This window comes from Mus musculus, chromosome 2 (assembly GCF_000001635.26).
Source record: "Mus musculus strain C57BL/6J chromosome 2, GRCm38.p6 C57BL/6J".
NCBI lineage: Eukaryota > Metazoa > Chordata > Mammalia > Rodentia > Muridae > Mus > Mus musculus.
Window position 1 is genome coordinate 38,565,300 of NC_000068.7, and position 18,499 is coordinate 38,583,798.

The 18,499-nt window shown below is 52.0% G+C and overlaps 1 protein-coding gene across 7 annotated transcripts in view; it reads left to right on the forward strand.

The window, feature by feature from the left end:
* Nucleotides 1-18,499, forward strand: part of Nek6 (NIMA (never in mitosis gene a)-related expressed kinase 6) — a 103,628-nt gene that overhangs the window by 81,437 nt on the left and 3,692 nt on the right. For all 7 annotated transcript variants that reach the window (XM_030251924.1, XM_030251922.1, XM_030251923.1 and 4 more), the window contains 4 exons: nt 3,548-3,656; nt 4,329-4,436; nt 11,940-12,034; nt 17,084-17,197. In XM_030251924.1, coding sequence (XP_030107784.1) covers nt 3,548-3,656; nt 4,329-4,436; nt 11,940-12,034; nt 17,084-17,197 — 426 coding nt within the window. The remainder of the gene's footprint in view (nt 1-3,547; nt 3,657-4,328; nt 4,437-11,939; nt 12,035-17,083; nt 17,198-18,499) is intronic.

Here is an 18,499-nt window from a genome sequence, read left to right on the forward strand (position 1 = left end):
TCAGGGCACAGTCACAATCAAAAGCAAAAGTCAATCTCCAACTGTCCAATGTCTGGGATCCAACTCACGATCTTCTGGGCTCCTCCAAGGGCTTGGGTCACTTCTCCAGCCAGGCCCTTTGTAGCACACGAGTCATCCTCTAGGCTCCAGATGCCTGTACTCCACTGCTGCTGCTGCTCTTGGTGGTCATCTCATGGTACTGGCATCTCCAAAACACTGCATGACCCCTTCAGTCCTGGGCCATCAATTGCAACTGAGGCTGCACTTTCACCAATGGCCTTCCATGGCCTCTCACTGTGCCAAGCCTCAGCTGCTCTGCTCAACTCCTTCATGCCTTCAAAACCAGTACCACCTGGGTGACCCTTACACATTACCAAGTCCAGCCACAGCACAAGGTACAACTTTGGCTATATCTGGAACACAGCCACTGTGCTTTCAGAAAATACTTCCCAGAAGATGTCACCTCAATGATGCTGGTCTCTTCTTAATCACCGCTAATTTCTTAGCTCCAGCTAACCAGCATCAATAGTCCCAGTAATGCAAAGTTTTTGCTTTAGTAGTTCTGGTATCTTGTTAATCACAGCTGATTCTTCAGCCCCAGCTAACCAGAACTACAGAATCTTCACAATCAAAACAGGAATGGCCCTGAAAAGAGTCTTTAATTTTCCCTCTGAAATTTCACACACCAGAGCTCCAACTTCTGCAGTGTTCTCAACATTATCTTCCAAGCTCCTACACAACATCCGACAGAGGTCTTAACAATGGATGGATCTTCAAGCCCAAAGTTCCAAAGTCCTTCCACAGTCCTCCCCAAAACATGGTCAGGTTGTCACAGGAATACCCCACTCCACTGGTACCAATTTGTCTTAGTCGGGGTTTCTATTCCTGCACAAACATCATGACCAAGAAACAAGTTGGGGAGGAAAGGGTTTATTCGGCTTACACTTCCATACTGCTGTTCATCACCAAGGAAGCCAGGACTGGAACTCAAGCAGGTCAGGAAGCAGGAGCTGATGCAGAGGCCATGGAGGGATGTTCTTTACTGGCTTGCCTCACCTGGCTTGCTCAGCCTGCTTTCTTATAGAACCAAGACTACCAGCCCTGAGATGGTCCCACCCACAAGGGGCCTTTCCCCCTTGATCACTAATTGAGAAAATGCCTTACAGTTGGATCTCATGGAGGCATTTCCTCAACTGAAGCTCCTTTCTCTGTGATAACTCCAGCTGTGTCAAGTTGACACAAAACTAGCCAGTACACCAGCCCACTAGTTTTATAGCCAGCTTCTCTGTGTGTCCTGAGCTAGCTCAGGCTCAGGGTTCAGGTGGGTCAGGCTCCACAGGGAACAGAGTTTAAGTAGTGTGGAGGCTGTTCCTGCCTCACCCTCAGCCTCCATCCTCCCTAGCAGATGCTCTCTTCTCCCAGCCCAAAACAGCTGACAGCACAGGTTCCTCACAGGGCTAGCCCTGCTGCACCTACAGCCAGCAGGGGAATTGGGGGCAGTGCCCTAACTGGACACACCTGGGATAGTTTAGCAGGCTTCTGCACCCAGTTTCTTCATACCCCGCAAGGTGCCTGGTGCCCAGTAAACTCTGTTGCCACACCCCTTCTCATTCTGTTCTAGGTATCCAGGGGAACCAAGCCTTTGCAGTCCCAAGCCTGGGTCACACCACAGTGTTCCCACTGGCCTTAGAGGTCATTGGTCAGCAGGGCTTTTGTCTGAAGGGTTTGCAGCCTCCGGAGCCCGTCAACCATGGCGCTGGCATTCTTTTCAAGGCTGGTGAAGCCCAGAGCCGCCACTGTCTGAAACCCACCAGAGACTCGGCGCCTCCCTACTAAATGTCAGCTGGCACTTATAGAATATGACATTTAGAAAATCACCACTCTCGGCTGCACACGTCCCCACGTAAACACTATAATGAGGACCAAATAACATTATGGTGTAAATAACAGGCCGCCCAGCCTGGCACAGAGGCCTGGGGGTGGCCCAAAGCAGAGGTCTTTGGGGAGACCAGAAGAGCCAGCTCGCCAGCTCCTCCTAGAAGGGCCTCAGGAGAGCCTCAAGGGGTTTTACTTCCAGGCCAGTAGCTAGCAGCTATCCCGGCCCTGTGTCTGGAGGTCCCCAGCTCTAGATCCCAGCCTCCGTGCGTGCTCCTGATGCATAGCCGTGGGCCTGTGCATGAGCCTCTCTGGGCATGGTCCCCGTCACAGATTCTCAGCGTCATTCGATGTGATGAACTCAGAAGGCCTAACTAAGCTCCATTTTGTAGCCCTCAGGGCCTTTGTGCTGCTTGCTGAGAGTCCAGCAGCATGATTGAGCGTGGCCTGTACGCAGCAGGGCTTTCCTGCACCTCTGTTTCCTCCCCAGGCTAGGCAGGTGCCCTGGTAGTTAGTTCCTGGCTTCCTACACTGGAATAGCTGCTTGGCACTGGCCACAGTGCTGCCTCTTGCCACTAGAACCACAGCTTGGTGATGAGGTAGCCGAGGTGCTAGCCATTGCCCTACACCTCAGTACAGGCCTGCTGCGCACACCCCTATACACACACACACACACACACACACACACACACACACTGTCTCAGGATTTGTTCCTGCATTATCCTTCCAGAACCTTCTGTTCAATTCTCTTTCAGTGCAGCCTGGAGAGTTGTTTCTTGACTTTTTTCTTTCTTTCTTTTTTTTCCCCCCTGGGGGTTCCAATGTGGTTTACTAGGTGTCCTGGCTAATTTTAAGTCAACTTGACATAGGCTAAAGAAATCTGAGAGGAGGGAATCTCCACTGAGAAAATGCAGCCATTAAATTCTGCCGTGGGTGGGCAAGACTGTAAGGCATTTTCTTAATTAGTGACTGATGGGGGAGGGCCTAGCCCATGATGGGTGGTTCTGTCCCTGGGCTGGTGGTCCTGGGGTCTATAAGAAAGCAGGATGAGCAAGCCAGTAAGCGCCACCCCTCCATGGCTTCTGCATCGGCTCGTGCACACCAGTTCCTGCCCTGACCGCCTTCCATGACAGACTATGATATGGAAGTAGTGGATAAAATAAACACTTTCCTCCTAAACTTGCTGTGGTGTTTCATCACAGCAATGGAAGCCCTGACTAAGACAGTAGGCAAGGAGGTAAATAAATTAGTGCCTGCTGAAACCAAGGGTCTGTTTGACGAAGTTAAGTCCTTCTCCTCAAGGGTTACTGTGCCTTTAGCAGTCACATGACACTGAGATTTAACGACTGAGGACATGGGGACAACAATGACTATCTATCTCTCAGGCCTGGTTCTCCTCCCACGCCAGGCTCGGACTGATGCTGAGAGTCCTTAGTCTCCCCAGGCCCCTGTGAGCAGGTCACTGAGAGGCTCTTCCTTGGGCTTCCCTCTGGCCAGGCTCTGACCTCATGGTCCATTTCATCTGGGGCCCCCTGAGCTCTGCTGGGCTGAAGAGAGGTGCTGACACAACATCCCGGCCCCTCACTGTTTGCTTGGCCTTTGCTGGTGTGATCACCGTGTCACCCTTGCTGGAAATATGCTCACCCAGGCCTGTCTGTCTGTCACCCCACAGTATTTCAAGAAGCAGAAGCGGCTTATCCCTGAGAGGACCGTGTGGAAGTACTTCGTGCAGCTGTGCAGCGCTGTGGAGCACATGCACTCCCGACGTGTGATGCACCGAGGTGTGTGCCCCTCCTTGGCCCGGGACTCCAGCTCTGAGCCTTCGAGCGCCCCAGGAGCTGCCCTGAGAATGAGGCCATTTAGGCCATGCAGGGTATCCAGTAGCTGCACTCACATCTGTCCCATTCGAGGACCCACCTGGGAGGGCGGGGGAGTCTTATCTGATGCCCGATAGTCATCACTTAAGCTTCAGGGAATGGGACCATCACAGCATGCTGACTCCACTCATCCCAGATGTGGCCAAACCTGGTGCTGAGGCCAGTTTTGCCCAGAGAAAGTTTCCCATGGGCTTTGATATCTTGGTAGGCATTGGCTAAGCAAGCTATACCCCCACCCTACCCCAGAAAGTGCTTTGAGGAGGTATTTCAGGTTGTGAGGAAGCCTGTCGAAGGTGTCTTTGAGTTGCTTTCACCTGTGTGAGACCCTGCCCTAGTCACTGCAGTGCAAAGCTTACTGACTGTCAGACAGTGTCTCCCGTGCGGTGACGCTCGTCTGGCACAGGGGAGGCAGCTGTACAAAAGGAGACAGTAGTATAGAAGTCTCTGCTCCCCACTCACAGCCAACCTGTGACATGGGGGAGGGGGATAGTCATGTTACAGATGAAGTAAATGAGCCTCCTCCCATCCCTTCTAAGCCTGCTCTCCCCACACCAACCCTGTGTCCTTGCCCTGCAGACATCAAGCCCGCCAACGTGTTCATCACAGCTACGGGCATTGTGAAGCTTGGTGACCTCGGCCTGGGCCGCTTCTTCAGCTCGGAGACCACTGCGGCCCACTCACTAGGTAAGAGGCCTATGTCCCACCTACCCGCAGCCCCTGTAGGCCTGGGTGACCCAGCCGGAAGGGCATCCATTCTCCTGGAACTATTTGTAGTGTGTGGGAAGATCTTTTTTGAGTCTTAAGAGTTCACCCTTGCTTTGGGATAGATCCAAAGTAGAGGAAACTGAGGCCCAGAGGGGCCACTGCAGGGGGGAAGGGGGATCTCCCCATATCCCCAAGTCATCTCTCTAGTACTTCCTGGAAGGCCAACAGACCCTGTCATATAGAATGGACTGCATCTGCCTGGCTTGTGGTCCTTTTGCTGTGCCCAATTGGCCCTGTGACCTACTCCCCAGGTAGATCTGCTTGTAAGACTGAAGAGGCAGTCTTGGGGGCTGGGGCTGGGTGGTTGGATTGTGGAGGAAGAACATCTGGGAAGGCCCCCGAGAAGGAGCCATGTCCAGTTGTGGGAGCTGTGCATGAGCTTGGGGTGATGCCAATAAGCAGGTGTTGGAGAATGGGTACAGGCCTTGATGTCCCTGTTGGGAGTGTGAAGAGGGGCTTCAGGTTAGGTGGGGCTGTGTGGGCTTCGGAGTGTGTGCCGGAGTGTGTGCCGGAGTGTGTGCCGGAGTGATGAAGATGGAGCTGCTGCTCTTTAATTAGTTTAATGGAGCCAGCATAACCACAGAGACAGCAGGGTTTCACCAGGAATCCATGAGAGGCCGGGGTCTCCCAGCTTCTCCCAACATCTCTCAGGGATCACTAGGGGAGACAGAGGAGACCCGGAGCCAGCCTGTGACCTGTGGCCACCTCCCAGGGAAAAAAAAAAAAAAAAACCTCTGGCTCTACTCATTTCCATGCCACCCCACAGCTCCAGTCTGGGTGTCTCCCATCACCACACAACTGGGTGCCTGTAGCCAGCCATGAGCCATCAGCAGCTTCTGGTGGCAGCATGGGTGCTCTGTGGGGAACTCTCCTCTGGAAACTGTCACCGTTCATTCAGGTCATGGTGGCTCAGACTCAAGGCACGCACTTGTGAGATGTGAGCCAGCTGGTTGCAGGAGTGTGACGAGGCCTGGGCCTCCACTCAGCCCTGGGAATACCTGGGCTGGCCTCTCCCTCGACTCCTGTGGTCCTCAGGCCCCTAGGAAAGGCTTTGTAGGGCCATACCCAAGGACCTGAGGATGCTCTGTCGCATCTCCACTGGCCTTCAGGGTACACAGGATCTAGACACTGGAACTCAGGAAGTTGGTCTATTTCAAGGTCACACAGTGTCCAATCCACATGCTGACCTCTCCTGTGTAGTGCCTACTTCTTCATGAGGTCAGGGCCAGGAGTCTCCTTCGGGGATTCCCCAGTTACTGACTCTGACGAGAAGGAAGCCTCAGTTTCCCAGTCTGTTCCAACCTGTTTACTGAGGTAGGATGCTTTTTCTTTGTGGTGTTGGTGACAGAACCCAGGGCCTCCTACAGGCTAGGCAGGTACAAGCTCTCTACCCCTAATAAATGTTCCTCAGCCCCTGTCTGGCTAAAGAGTTTCGAAAAGGTCGGAACTCGGAGGGAAGCTGTCAGAGAAGAGCCTAGGCACTGCCTCCTGGGCCTGTCAGTCAGGCCCAAGCCCCACTCTGTCCTGTCTTGGAGAAGATGGCTGCAGTGGCTAGTCAGAGCTGGTTAAGATCGCCTTGTTAGGGATGACAGAGACCCGGCTCCTCTGACAGTGTGATTTTATCTGCTCGGACTACTGCACTTATTACATTAATGAGAAGGAACTGGGACTTGGAGGAGGCTACCCTCACGTGCCAGGCACCTCCTGAGGCCTCCTGAGCGTAGACCCTGTGTGATGGGTGCAGGTTACCTCCCAGGTCCAGCCCTGCTTCAGGCCATGGGCACCAGACTCCAGGAGGCACCATGGAGCTAAGGGTGCTCCACCAACCTGCGCTTGCCAAACCAGCTCTGGCAGCTGAGGCCTGTCCTCTGTGCCTACCGTGGAGGTTGACAGTCAGACCCATAACCTGGGACCAGAAGTCTCCAAGCTCCAGGAGAAAGCACCCTTTTACTACCAGTTCTGTATACAGCTAAGTGCACACAAGTCTAGTTGGGCAAGAAAAGGAGTTAATTGCTATCACACCATAACACAGGAAGGATGTAGGGGCCCTTCACACCCTGTGTGTGACTATGAATTATTCATCTTCTGCATCTAATGTGCACCTACTATGTGGGGATGCTGGGGCAGTTAGTCACATTGTCCTGGCAACCTCCTCATCTACTAAAGCTGCTGACCCGGAGCCGGGCTTATGCAAATCCCTTCTCTGCCTTCCCTCCCTGGCCCCTCCTTATGCTTGTATTTGCTAACAGGAGGCTGGCATGAAAGGGCATTAGTCAGTGCCATGGTCGGGCTGACAGGTGCGGTACCCAGCGGTGGCAGAGTGGCTGCCTCGGTGTCAGGAATAGGAGCCGTAATTAGAGCTCGGAACAGAATGAGCGTCAGACGAATTACCAGGCAGCAGATCATATTTGTCAGGAAGGATTGCATACATAAAAATTAAGTGACAGTACACGCCGGCATAATGAAAGAAAAATGAAAGATTTGCCTATACACAGCTCACAAGCTACAAGCAAGTGTCTCGCTCCAAGCAACGGCAGCAGCTTCGAGACAAATGGTGGGTCTGGAGAGCAGGAACGCAGGCCTTGCGCTTGGCAGCGGTGACAGTGGTGACAAGGCGCCTCGGGCTGAGACTGGACGGGGCAGGAAGGGAGGTTGCTCATACCCAAGCCCCTTGTGGGGATGCCTGGTCTCTCTGGGATTGGGCAAACAGAGCCCATTGAGGATAACCCCGTAAGAGACAAGCAGTCAAGGGGGACGGCCTGGCTTGGCCCTGTGCCATGCTGGGATGTGTGACCCAGCAGGCTTCCCTGCCCTCAAGGGGCCACAGACTGACAGAGGTGAGCTGGTTAGAGGATGGGTGGATCGCTTTCCCAAAAGCCAGAGTGTGCATGCAGATGTCGACTGAGGGAGTCTAAATTCCAACTGGAAGGTCACAGTGTCACCCAGGATCTGCAGCCACCCTGTACTTAAGTGTCCACTCGTTCACTATAGGGACAAATCAGAAGAAGGTGGGGCTTTAAAAATATTTAAGAAACATTTTGCTTTTCTAAGATGGCGTCACACCCAGGACTTTCATCTCGTTTGGCTGAGAAGGAGACTGAGGCTGAGAGAAGGGAGCCCACATCAGCATGAGGGCAAGAGATCACCCATATCCAGGTGGCCTTCAAAAGAGCCACCAGCCTACAGTGTGGCAGTGGGCTTGGGTCGTGGGTAGCCAGAAGACAGGTGGGGAGAGGGTCCTACCAAGCTGTCTGGTACAGGGTCACCTGGTGGGGAGTAGAACTCTCCTTGCCATATGCCAGTGCTACCATGTGTGTGACCCTGCTGTGCGTGACCACAACGTGTCACACATTTTTTAGAGAGACAGACATCTCTAGGGATGAGCCCTCATTAGTGAGAATTCATCATGGACCAAACTGCGTTCTGATCCTCGCTTTCCATTGTCCAGATGGGAGAACCAGCTGCCAAGCATGAGGTCTCACTGATGAGGAACCAAGAACGAAACATCTTGGCCTTTGGCTAGAGAGTGGTCAGAGCAGGTCACACACACAGCTCTGCCTGCCATCCATGCTGGAGCCCAGGCTTCGGCCCCACCCCGTGGACGATGCCACAGTGGGTTTTCAAGGTGTGTGACAGAAGCACCACCTGGGGAAGGGCAGCTTGCAGAGACACCAGACTCTTATGTGAAGTCTGCCTTTTTCATGTCTAATGTTTCAGACAGGTGAGCCGGGTCACTTGTGTGTTTTGACAAGAGTCATGCGTGTTGTGGGAGGACTCTTTGGTTGGCCTTCCACTTTGAGGCCCATGGTCTGTGGCTTCTGCCAGTTTTGCAATCCTCGTTTCTGGGATAAAGACCTGGGTAGGCCATGCTGGGTGACTCCTCTTTCTTCTGCACTGCCTGACCCCCTGCCCTGAGGAGGGACTTAGACCAGGCAGGGCCAGCTCTGTGCACCTGTGAAACTGCTTGGTGCAAGATGGACAGTGTCTGCTGGATTGGAACCACTGTCCAGGAGATACCCCCTCCTGCCAGTTTCTCTCCAGGTTCCCCCAAATCACCATCCGTGGGGTCTGGAGGCCTCCTCTAATGGCCTGCTGCAAGCCCAGGTTTCTCTGAAGTCTGTTGTTCAGTCCGTTATACACAGTGATGTGTTATGTTCCGTTGTGTTTGTCGTCAGTAGAAAATCCGGGTAAAGTGGCATAGCTGGAGGATGTGCTGTGCTCCCCAGCTTCAGACTCTCCCACAAAAAGTTGTACAAGCCCCACCTCCATAGTACACCACCTTTAAGAGTCACAGACTGAGGAAGCCTGGGTCAGGGGACCAGAGGGTACAGTGCCCTCCAAAATGGGCCAGCCTGTCCTCAGCCGTACTTCATGATTCATTCTCAGGTGAAGCAGAGAGGCGAGTAAGGCATGACTGCTCCTCTCAGGCAGCAGTAATGTGCTTCCAGAAGCTTTCCAGAGAGACAAGAGGCCAGACTCCAGGCCCAGATAGTGCTGCTTGACTGGCCCTTCACTAGAACCAACCCTTCCTGGTGGCTATGCCAGGGTCTCTGCCTAGTAAAGGCCGGTCCTGACTCATGATTAGCTCGCCCCTGCTGGACACACCCTGGGATGGGCAACTCTCACCTGAGAATCCACCCAGAATAGGGTCAGCTTGGGGCCACCACAGCTCCTCCAACACTTCGTAGAGAAAAGCAGGGAGGAGGGTATAGGGACAGACAGATGGATGTGTGGGTGGGCTCTGATAAGCAGGTCACAGATGAATGGATAGTCAAGGGCAGACAAGTGGATGGATGACATGTAGAAGGCATCTTGGAATAAAGTTCCTCTCTGGGCATGGTGTATACATCTGTAATTCCTGCACAAGAGGCAGAGGCAGGAGAGCCATAAGTTCAGGGTCAGCCTGGGCTGCCTAGTGAGAAGCTATGTCACAAATCAAGGGCTGGAAGTAATAGGTCAGGGATAGAGCACCATGAAGTCCTGATTCCAACACCCACACTGCAACAAAACAGGAAGTGAAAGCTGCAGGTAGAGTCTCTTGAGCTCAAGGCCAGATTGTTCTGCATAGAGGATTTCAGGTCAGCCAAGGCTACACAGTAGACCATGTTTACAAAAAAGAATGAGGTAGAAGTGCAGCAAGAGGTAAGAGGAAGTGAGCGCCTCTCCTGCAGCATGCCTGGCTTTCACTGCAGGCTGCAAGGACCTGCTTTAGAGCTAAACAGAGCAGGAAGGTGGCGGCCAGCCTTGCTGGAGCTCCCAGTGGAACAGAGCTCAGAGGTGAATAGACAGCAGCTAGAACTGGTTTGGGGAGGTGGACTTAGACAGGCACAAGACACTGGAACCCCCTCACCTTAAGACAGGTCTGGCCCAGGCTTCCTGCAGATCACCTCACCCTAGAGTCCCTCCTGCCCAGACCTGGGGACAAAAGGAGGCCAGAACAAGTCGGGAGAGCCAGAGGCAGCCAGTGGGGCCTTACAGTTTTGGTGCAGTCTTGCTGGGACACAACTTCAGACCTCTGGCTCCTGGTCAGCCCCATACTGCCATCTTTTTATTATGGGTACCTCCAATTGTAGCACCTGGGTGCTCAGGCCCAGTGATGCTTGTCCCACTACTGACCAAGATCTGTGGTTTGGGCTGTAATGCCTTTATAGCTTAACACCTGGCCATTGGTTTGGTTTTGTGTTCTCATGGCTGGGGTGCACAAGTGTTTATTCATGATATCCCACTTGATCTCATTAGGGTCACCCAGAGCTGCACGTGTTAGCTGTCAGCCCTTTTCCTCAGGAGCCACCAGCCCCTGATTCCAAACATAAGAGTATGCATACAGGATAGGAGATCAAATTTACAACCGTGTCCTTGAGTGATGGCTACCACTGTGATAAAGCAACAGTCATGGTCAGACACGTGAGACCATGGGGACCGTGGCTCTCAGACCATTGTCTGTTGAATAACTGGAACATTAGACTGCAAAGAAGAGCGAAAACACATGCACAGCCAGCTATATAACATACCCATGATCCCCTTGACTACTGCTGTGGACCAGAGCTGTCCTGTCAGGAGGCACAGCCCAGAGAAGTTTATGCCCCCTACCCCCACCCCCACTCCCGCTCTAGAGCAAAACAGGTTTTATAACACTTCCTAAAGACCCCATCATCTCCCAGTTATACCATCAGCTAGGGACTTAGCGTGTAGTTTTGGGGGATGTTTCAGACTCAAACCATCTTGGTAGGCATCAGTCCATGGCAGGCAGGCCTTGAGGTGGTTTTCTCTGTCCCTATGTATCAGTTACTTTCTTATTGCTGTGATAAAATACCATGACCAAGGCATCTTGCAGAAGAAAAAGGCTTGCTCTGGCTCAGAATTCCACAGGGAGAGTCTATAATGGGAAGCATGGAAGCTGTTGGCTAGTTTTATGTCAACGTGACACAAACTAGAGCCATCAGAGTCCTGGGAGCCTCAACTGAGAAAATGCTTCAATAAGATCAGGCTGTAGGCAGGTCTGTAAGGCATTTTCTTAATTAGTGATTGACGTGGGAGGGCCCAGCCCACTGGGGGTGGTGCTATCCCTGGGCTGGTGGTCCTGGGTTCTATAAGAAAGAGGCCCTCCATGGCCTCTGCATCAGCTCCTGCCTCCAGGTTCCAGCCCCAATGAGTTTCTGTCCTGATTTCCTTCAGTGGGGGACACTGTTGTGGAAGTATACGCCAAATAAACCTTTTCCTCCCTAGTTTGTTTTGGTCATGGTGTCTCTTCACAGTAACAGAACAGTGACTAAGATAGAAGCAGACAGCCAGAGCGGGAACTGAGAGTATGATGAGGCTGTAAACTCTTAGACCATGCCCCCATGACATCCTTCCTTCACATGGTTGTACTGGTAAAGGTTCCATTGCCTCCCCATCATCTGTAATGGATCTACATCACCTGGGGATTGAGCACCTGAGCCTGTGGGAACATTTCTCACTCAAACCATCACATCCTGGCTTGCCATCCAGCTCTCAGTGGCATCTTTGGTGAACTGAAAGACTTCATCACCGTGAAGTTGATCATTTTAATGGCTCTTGCCTTTACGTAAGCCTCTTGGCCCGCCTGAGCGTCAGTTTTCCCTCATGTGTCTCTGTCAACTTGGACAGTGGTTCTTTTCTGTTGGGAGATTGCTGTAGACTATCCCAGATACAAATTGTCCCCTGTCGGGACAGAAGTCATTTGCCTCTCTGCATTGAGCAGTCACTTTGAATCCTGGCTGTGTGGCCCCTAACCAGTTCTTAAATGTAGGGATCCTGGGGATCTACTTAAAGTTCATGGGGTCCAAGTCCACTTCACTGCCCTATTAACATGGGCAGCCATCTCTGCTGACCAAGGAGGGGACAGGCTATCTCTTCTCCCTGAGGCCCAGATCCTAAGTCCCACCCCTTGCTGTGTTGCAGTGGGAACACCATACTACATGTCACCCGAGAGAATCCATGAGAATGGCTACAACTTCAAGTCAGACATCTGGTCCCTAGGCTGCCTGCTGTATGAGGTAAGTCTCTAACCTGCAGCGTGGTGGCCTGTGGGGACTTCCATGGGGGCACAGGTAAGACAGGCTCATCCTACCAGTTTAAAGGAGTACCAGTGCTGTACATACTCACCTGCAGACTAAACCCTGCAGTTTCAGGACCCTTGGGGACCAGCCCTTCACCCCTCAGCAGACATGGCATTAGTAATGTCGTCCAGGCAGTGGTTGCTGGAAGGGTGGTTGGAGTAAGCTGTACTTCTGGGCTCTAAGAGCAGGATGGAACAGTGGAGCATTGCTCTTCCCTGGTTTCTTTGGTAACCACATTTGTATATTGTTCATCGGTAAATAGGTTCCACACAGGCACTAGGAATGGGTATGGACCGAGGCTTCTTAGCTCATGCCCCTGTGTTACTCCCCTAAGGAGGTGCCCTGTTTTTTTTTTTTTGTTTGTTTAGTTTTGTTTTTTTCAGATCCACAATGTGGGTCTCACTGCAGACCCTTTGCCTCCCTAGTTGTAGAATGCGGCCATCCATGGCTGTTTCCAGATCTGGTAGTTAGCCTGGAGCCAGGGACAGGACTGTTGAATCTTAGTATGCTCAGAATGAGAACATAAGAAGCATAAGCTCTACCCATCTCAGCCCTGGTGGGAGGGTCGGGGGTTCCTGGGAATGGGTCTGGGGAGCACAGGCCACCAGGAAGGGGGTGAAGCTTGGGCCATCTGATGTCTCTATGTTGGTGGCTGCACCTAGGACCCACTACTGGGCATCCCCAAGAGACTCCACTGAACACTGGGCATCTCCCCACAACATTTGAATCCTAATATGCAGGTTGGCAGACAGGTGATCGATTTAGGGTTAGCACTGGAACCCCATCTGTCTTTTGCTTCCCTGGAGCTGATGTGGGGGGATGGGTCTAGCTTGGACTAGTCAACCTGAAGGTCAAAACTCAAAATCTCTTTACAAGGTGCAGAGTTCCTTGCCTTTCTTTTTGAGCCAGGAGCTTGAGATCCTTTAGGGCAGGCACTGCATTTTTCTCGTCTGCAGGGGACGGTGTGGAGCCAAGGCCTGGTAGGACAGAGAAGCGTTACTGCCGAGCTGTGCCCCCGCTGAAAATGAGGCATTTTAAATGCCTGGCTGGAAAGGGCTGCCTAGAATGTCCTTGTAGACTGGTTGGGTGGGCCACCTCCTGGGGCTTGGTAGCCCAGTGTCGGGAAGGCCTATGGGCCTTTCAGGCCAGAGCAGTCAACAGTGGGGCCGGTCGAGCCTTTTTGATACTCTGGGCTTCAGTTTCAGGAATAGTCTTAGTGAACACCTGGCTAGGGCAGGAGATCAGATGGATTCAGAGACTCCTCTGAGAGCATCGCCCATGCGTGCCAGGTGCTGGGGTGAGGGGACAGCTGTTCAGGAGCTTCCAAATACTCTTAATGTGTAAGGTCAGCAAGAATAAGCAATTTTGACTTCATGTTTGTGAGCATGTCCACAGAACTCTCAGGCGTTGGGGGAGAGATGCTGGGCCCGGCAAGAGCCCAGCCTGGGCAAGTCAGCCCCTTGTGTGGGATGGAGTCTCCCTGCCTTGGAGAGGGAAGTACATGAGGCCCTGCGATGGAGGCACCCAGCTCCAGACACTCCGGCCTCTCTGTGAACCCATCAACCAGCTGAGCTGTGCAGCTGGCATTTGCTGCCAGGCTTTAGAAGCCCAACAGCTTGACACATTTCCCTTTTTGCTTTGGCCAACAGGAGGTCTCAGCACTGCTCAGCTTGGGTCCTTATGGAGGGAGTCCCCTTTGACCTATTCTCATGTATACTGTCCCTAGTCCAGATGGCTTATCATTTTCTTTCTTCATCCTCTGTTGTGTATTTTCAGAAACTGCTTCCTGTCCCCTTAAAGTCACAAGTGTCTCTAAACATAAACAAATACAGGCCAGTCTGCCTGAGAGAAGAGCTCTGTGCATCCCCCAGGGCCGATGGAAGATGACAGCTGGCTCCCTCTGTTCCTGCCAGCCCTGGTCCCTGTCCAAGCCTTTGTTACAGCTCCTTAGTGGCAAACGCAGCCCAGTCTTGGTCTGCACCAAGCCCACGACCATAGCCTCGATGGATTCCCAGCCAAGCAGGCTGTTCTAAGTCCTACACACATACCTGAGGAGGTGGCTTCCAGCGTGGCGGCAGGGCTCAGCTTAGTCAGTTGATCTAGTTGTTGGCAGTGTGTCGCTGAGTGCCTTGTAGCTATGCAGGAGCAAAAGGCAGTGGGAAGCCAAATAAATCAATCAGTCCTCTAGGAATATTCGCCCACAAGGACAGGACAAAAGGCAGCCATGGCCATTCATGGGCTGCCCTCAAGGGTGACAGTGGGCTCTGTTGAAACTGGCACCCCTCTGCACCCCTGCAGTGCATCAGGGAAAGAAGTGTATATTTTCCCAGCAGACAAGGAGGGGCCTCATCTGGGCCCAGCACTGGGTAATTGGCAAGAGGTGTCCTGCAGTCATGGCTGCCACCTCCCTGAGACCACCTGTGGTGTCTTCTCCTGATATCAGCTTAAAGAGCTAGGACAAAACTCTCTCCTCCCCCCACCACTGCCTTTTCTGCTTCCTGCTTAACTTAAACCATTGAGAATTCATGTGGACCCCGTGGAACATACGCCATGCCAACATGATCTGGGGCAGGAAGTGTGTAAGATCAGAAATAATCCCCTTGACATCCTTTCTTGAACCCCGAGGACTGGCTGAAGCCCCTGTGCACTTTCCCTGTGGAGGAGGTGGAGTGGCCAATGAAGCTGAAGGCTCACTTGGTACCAGCCCCTTGCAGTGGGGACGGAAACCCAGCAAGCCAGTGGGCTGGAGAAAGCTGCTTTGGAATTCTGGCTTAAACAGTAGAATGGCCCAGAAAGCCTACCCCCCTACCCCTGAGAACTGGGCCACACATACTCTCCTGGTCACGCTTCACTACAGGCTGTATTTGGGAGAAGATGGGTGACAGACAAAAGAGATCCTTTTCTTAAGTCAGGTTTCCTTCCTTAGGAAGGAAACCTTAGGTTGTTTGAGACACAGACACATACTTAAACATATGAAGAGAGCCATGACTCTGGTGGTCTGGAGGTAGCAGGGATCTGTCCCCCAACAGCAAGCCCTTTGCTCCAACCTTCCTGGGGCTGGCTGGCCACCGGTCTGAGTAGATCTTGCCATCCTGGGTAATCGTTATAATCCCCATGTCGTCAGTAGGCCCTCAAGTTACTTCACAGCCTGCTGTCCTTATCAGGATGGCAGGCCCACGGCCAGCAGCTGGACGGTGAGTAGTTTGGACATGGCTTCTGATAGAACCTGCAGCTTAGAATGGAGAAGCTCCGGTAGCAGGGACGACTCACTGCTAACCCTGTGCACAGCAGCTCTCTGGGATGATGAGGGGAAGGTGCTGGAGAGAAAGAATAGACGATGGATCACCCCTTGCCCCATTTTTCTGAGACATTTAGAGTTAGTTGTAAAGGGCCGCATTTGTGAAGACCCAACAGATTGGCCTGCTGCGGGTCAGTCAGTCCCTCTCCCAGGTCACACATACCCATCAGCAGAGCCAACATTAGCAGACTGACATTCAACACTCTGTCTATCCATAAGCCACCTCCAGAGTACTCATCTGGATCCTCCGGCTGGGATAGAGGGCCACCTAGGAGCCTGAGCTGTTCCCTATTGTGGTAGCAAATGTCCTTTTGAAGTTGCCCAGGAATTGCTGGCACCAAGGCTCTTGTTTTAATTTTTGGAGGTACGTCACCCATGTCTGCCATTTTGCAGGCTCCATGGCAAAACCAGCTCCTCAGTGTGGGTGGGGCCTCAGTGTGGGTGGGGCCTCTGTATACTTTCCAATAGGTTACTGCAGTCTTATTATGAAGTGGGGTGCAGCCTGGCACCTCAGTAGGTAGAGTCAAACACTCAGACTAGGGGTGTGGGGCATAAATACCCAGTTGCCCTTCACTAGCAGGAAGGATTGGCTGTCATATGTCAGGATGCATCAGTGAGCACGAGTCACAGGAAACACTTGAATCTTACTATGGATCTATCAGCATCTGGGGCCCTCTGGTGCTATGCTGGGCTATGTCCATCCTCCTGCAGACCTTCTCTGAGGCTTTCCCCAAGTGCCTTGAACACTGAGAGGGTAATCTGGGTACTTTAGGGAGACCTTGGATGAAAAAATAGTAGGACCACTGTTCCCAACACTCCTGTCCCTCACCAGTGCCCATCAGCCTGCCTCTCTTCAAGGTGCCCAGGGTGGTGTCTGAACCTTGCCACACCCTGTAGGCTGGAGCCTCTAACGTAACAGTGCCAGACAGCCAACTGTAGGGCCCAGCTTCTCTCCACCCTGGCACTTTATCATTCAGGCAGACAAGTTCCCAAGAATAGTATTCCAGCTGTTCTTTAGAGAAGTTGGTGAGAGCCAGGTATGGTAGCACTTGCCTATAATCCAAGCACTCAAGAGTCTGTGGCAAGAGGATAACAGAAATCCAAGCCGGCTTGAGCTACATTATTAGTTACAGGGTAGCCTGGGATACAAAGTAAGAGCCTCAAAGACATAAAGATGGGCTGGAGGAGCTCAGTTGGAAAGTGTGTGCCTGTGTGCATAAGGACTCGAGTTAGAATTCCCAGAGTCCTGAAACAGCCATGTGGTACAAATGTGTACTAGGGGAGGTGGAGGCAGGCTCATCCCTGAGGTTCACTGGCAGCCAGCTTAGCCCACCTACTTGACAAGTTCCATGTCAATGAGAGACCCTATCTCAAAGGACAGTGTTCCTGAGGAATAATGCCAAGGCTAGCTGTCCCCTGAACCACACACACATGCACAAATATAAAAAGGAAGAGAGAGAGAGAGACAGAGACAGAGACAGAGATACTGACTGTCAGGCCCAGAGTCTGGTGAGCAGCCAGTTCTTGGGAAAGGGGCCCTGAGTGAGCTGGGGATGTGGGGATGTAGCCTAGGAAGAAGCCCACAGGACACTCACTGCAATGGGGAACTAACCAGTGGCTCTCTGGCTTCTGAAATCCTTTTAGACTTTTGAGGCTAATGTCTGAGTCTTTGTATTCCTTCATTGTAGATGGCAGCTCTCCAGAGCCCCTTCTATGGAGATAAGATGAATCTCTTCTCCCTCTGCCAAAAGATTGAGCAGTGTGACTACCCGCCTCTCCCGGGAGAGCACTACTCTGAGAAGGTGAGCAAGCTGGGGCTGGTCCTGGTGTACTTCCAGGAGGGGTGGTTCTCAAGTGCCTGAAGCTTGCGGGATGCAGCAGCACACAGATGTCCTAAGACGTATTGCCAGGCTAGTGGAACCGAGTACCAGGGAGGTCAGAGGTGGGCACCTTGGGCTCATTGGTTGGTTGGTCTGCTCTGTGTTAATAGGCCTGTAACTCTGGAATTTAGACTTTCATATTTTATGCTGGGTGCAGGGGCCCTGGACAGTTCCTGGCTGTGTGAAGCTCATCCACAGAACCATTATTTTTTTTTTTTTTTAATTAGGTATTTAGCTCATTTACATTTCCAATGCTATACCAAAAGTCCCCCTTACCCACCCACCCCCACTCCCCTACCCACCCACTCCCCCCCTTTGGCCCTGGCGTTCCCCTGTACCGGGGCACACAAAGTCTGCGTGTCCAATGGGCCTCTCTTTCCAGTGATGGCCGACTAGGCCATCTTTTGATACATATGCAGCTAGAGTCAAGAGCTCAGGGGTACTGGTTAGTTCATAATGTTGTTCCCCCTATAGGGTTGAAGATCCCTTTAGCTCCTTGGGTACTTTCTCTAGCTCCTCCAAGAACCATTATTTTTTAAATGGGCTAAATTATATCTCCCTCATGAATAAACTATGAAGGGTAGGTGACAGGTCTCATGGCACAGTAGTGGTACAGGGTACAGGCATATGATAGATCAATATACTTCCTTCACTGCCTTGAGACTCAGTTTCCTCATCTCTAACATGGGGACAAAAGTAGAATCTCCTGTCCAAGTTTAAGATAAAGGATTAATGCATGTGACATGTTTAATAATAGAGCCCGGCCACCATCTACCACCACCATCAAAAGTAGCAATTGTAAGTAACACAGCTCCATGTAAATGTTTGCTAAACATCATCTGTGATGTCTTGTTGACAGTGGATGCTAAAGGTGAGAGTCTAAGGTCTTCCTGGGCCACTGTGCAGGACCCTAGGCCACTGAGTCATAATTCACTAAGGCACCAGCTCTCAGCCTGTGGGTCTCAACCCCTGGGGTGTGGGGGGGGCACGGCGGGTGTCAAATGACCATTTCACAGGGATCACATATCAGATATCCTGCATATCAGATATTTAGAGTTCAGAACAATATTAAAATTTCAATTATGAAGTAGCAATAAAATAGTTTTATGCTTGGGGTCACCACATAAAGAACTCTGTATTAAAGGGTTGTAGCATTAGGAAGGCTGAGAACCACTGCACCAAGGAAGTCCATCATCCAGATGAGGAGAGGCTTACAAGCAGTAC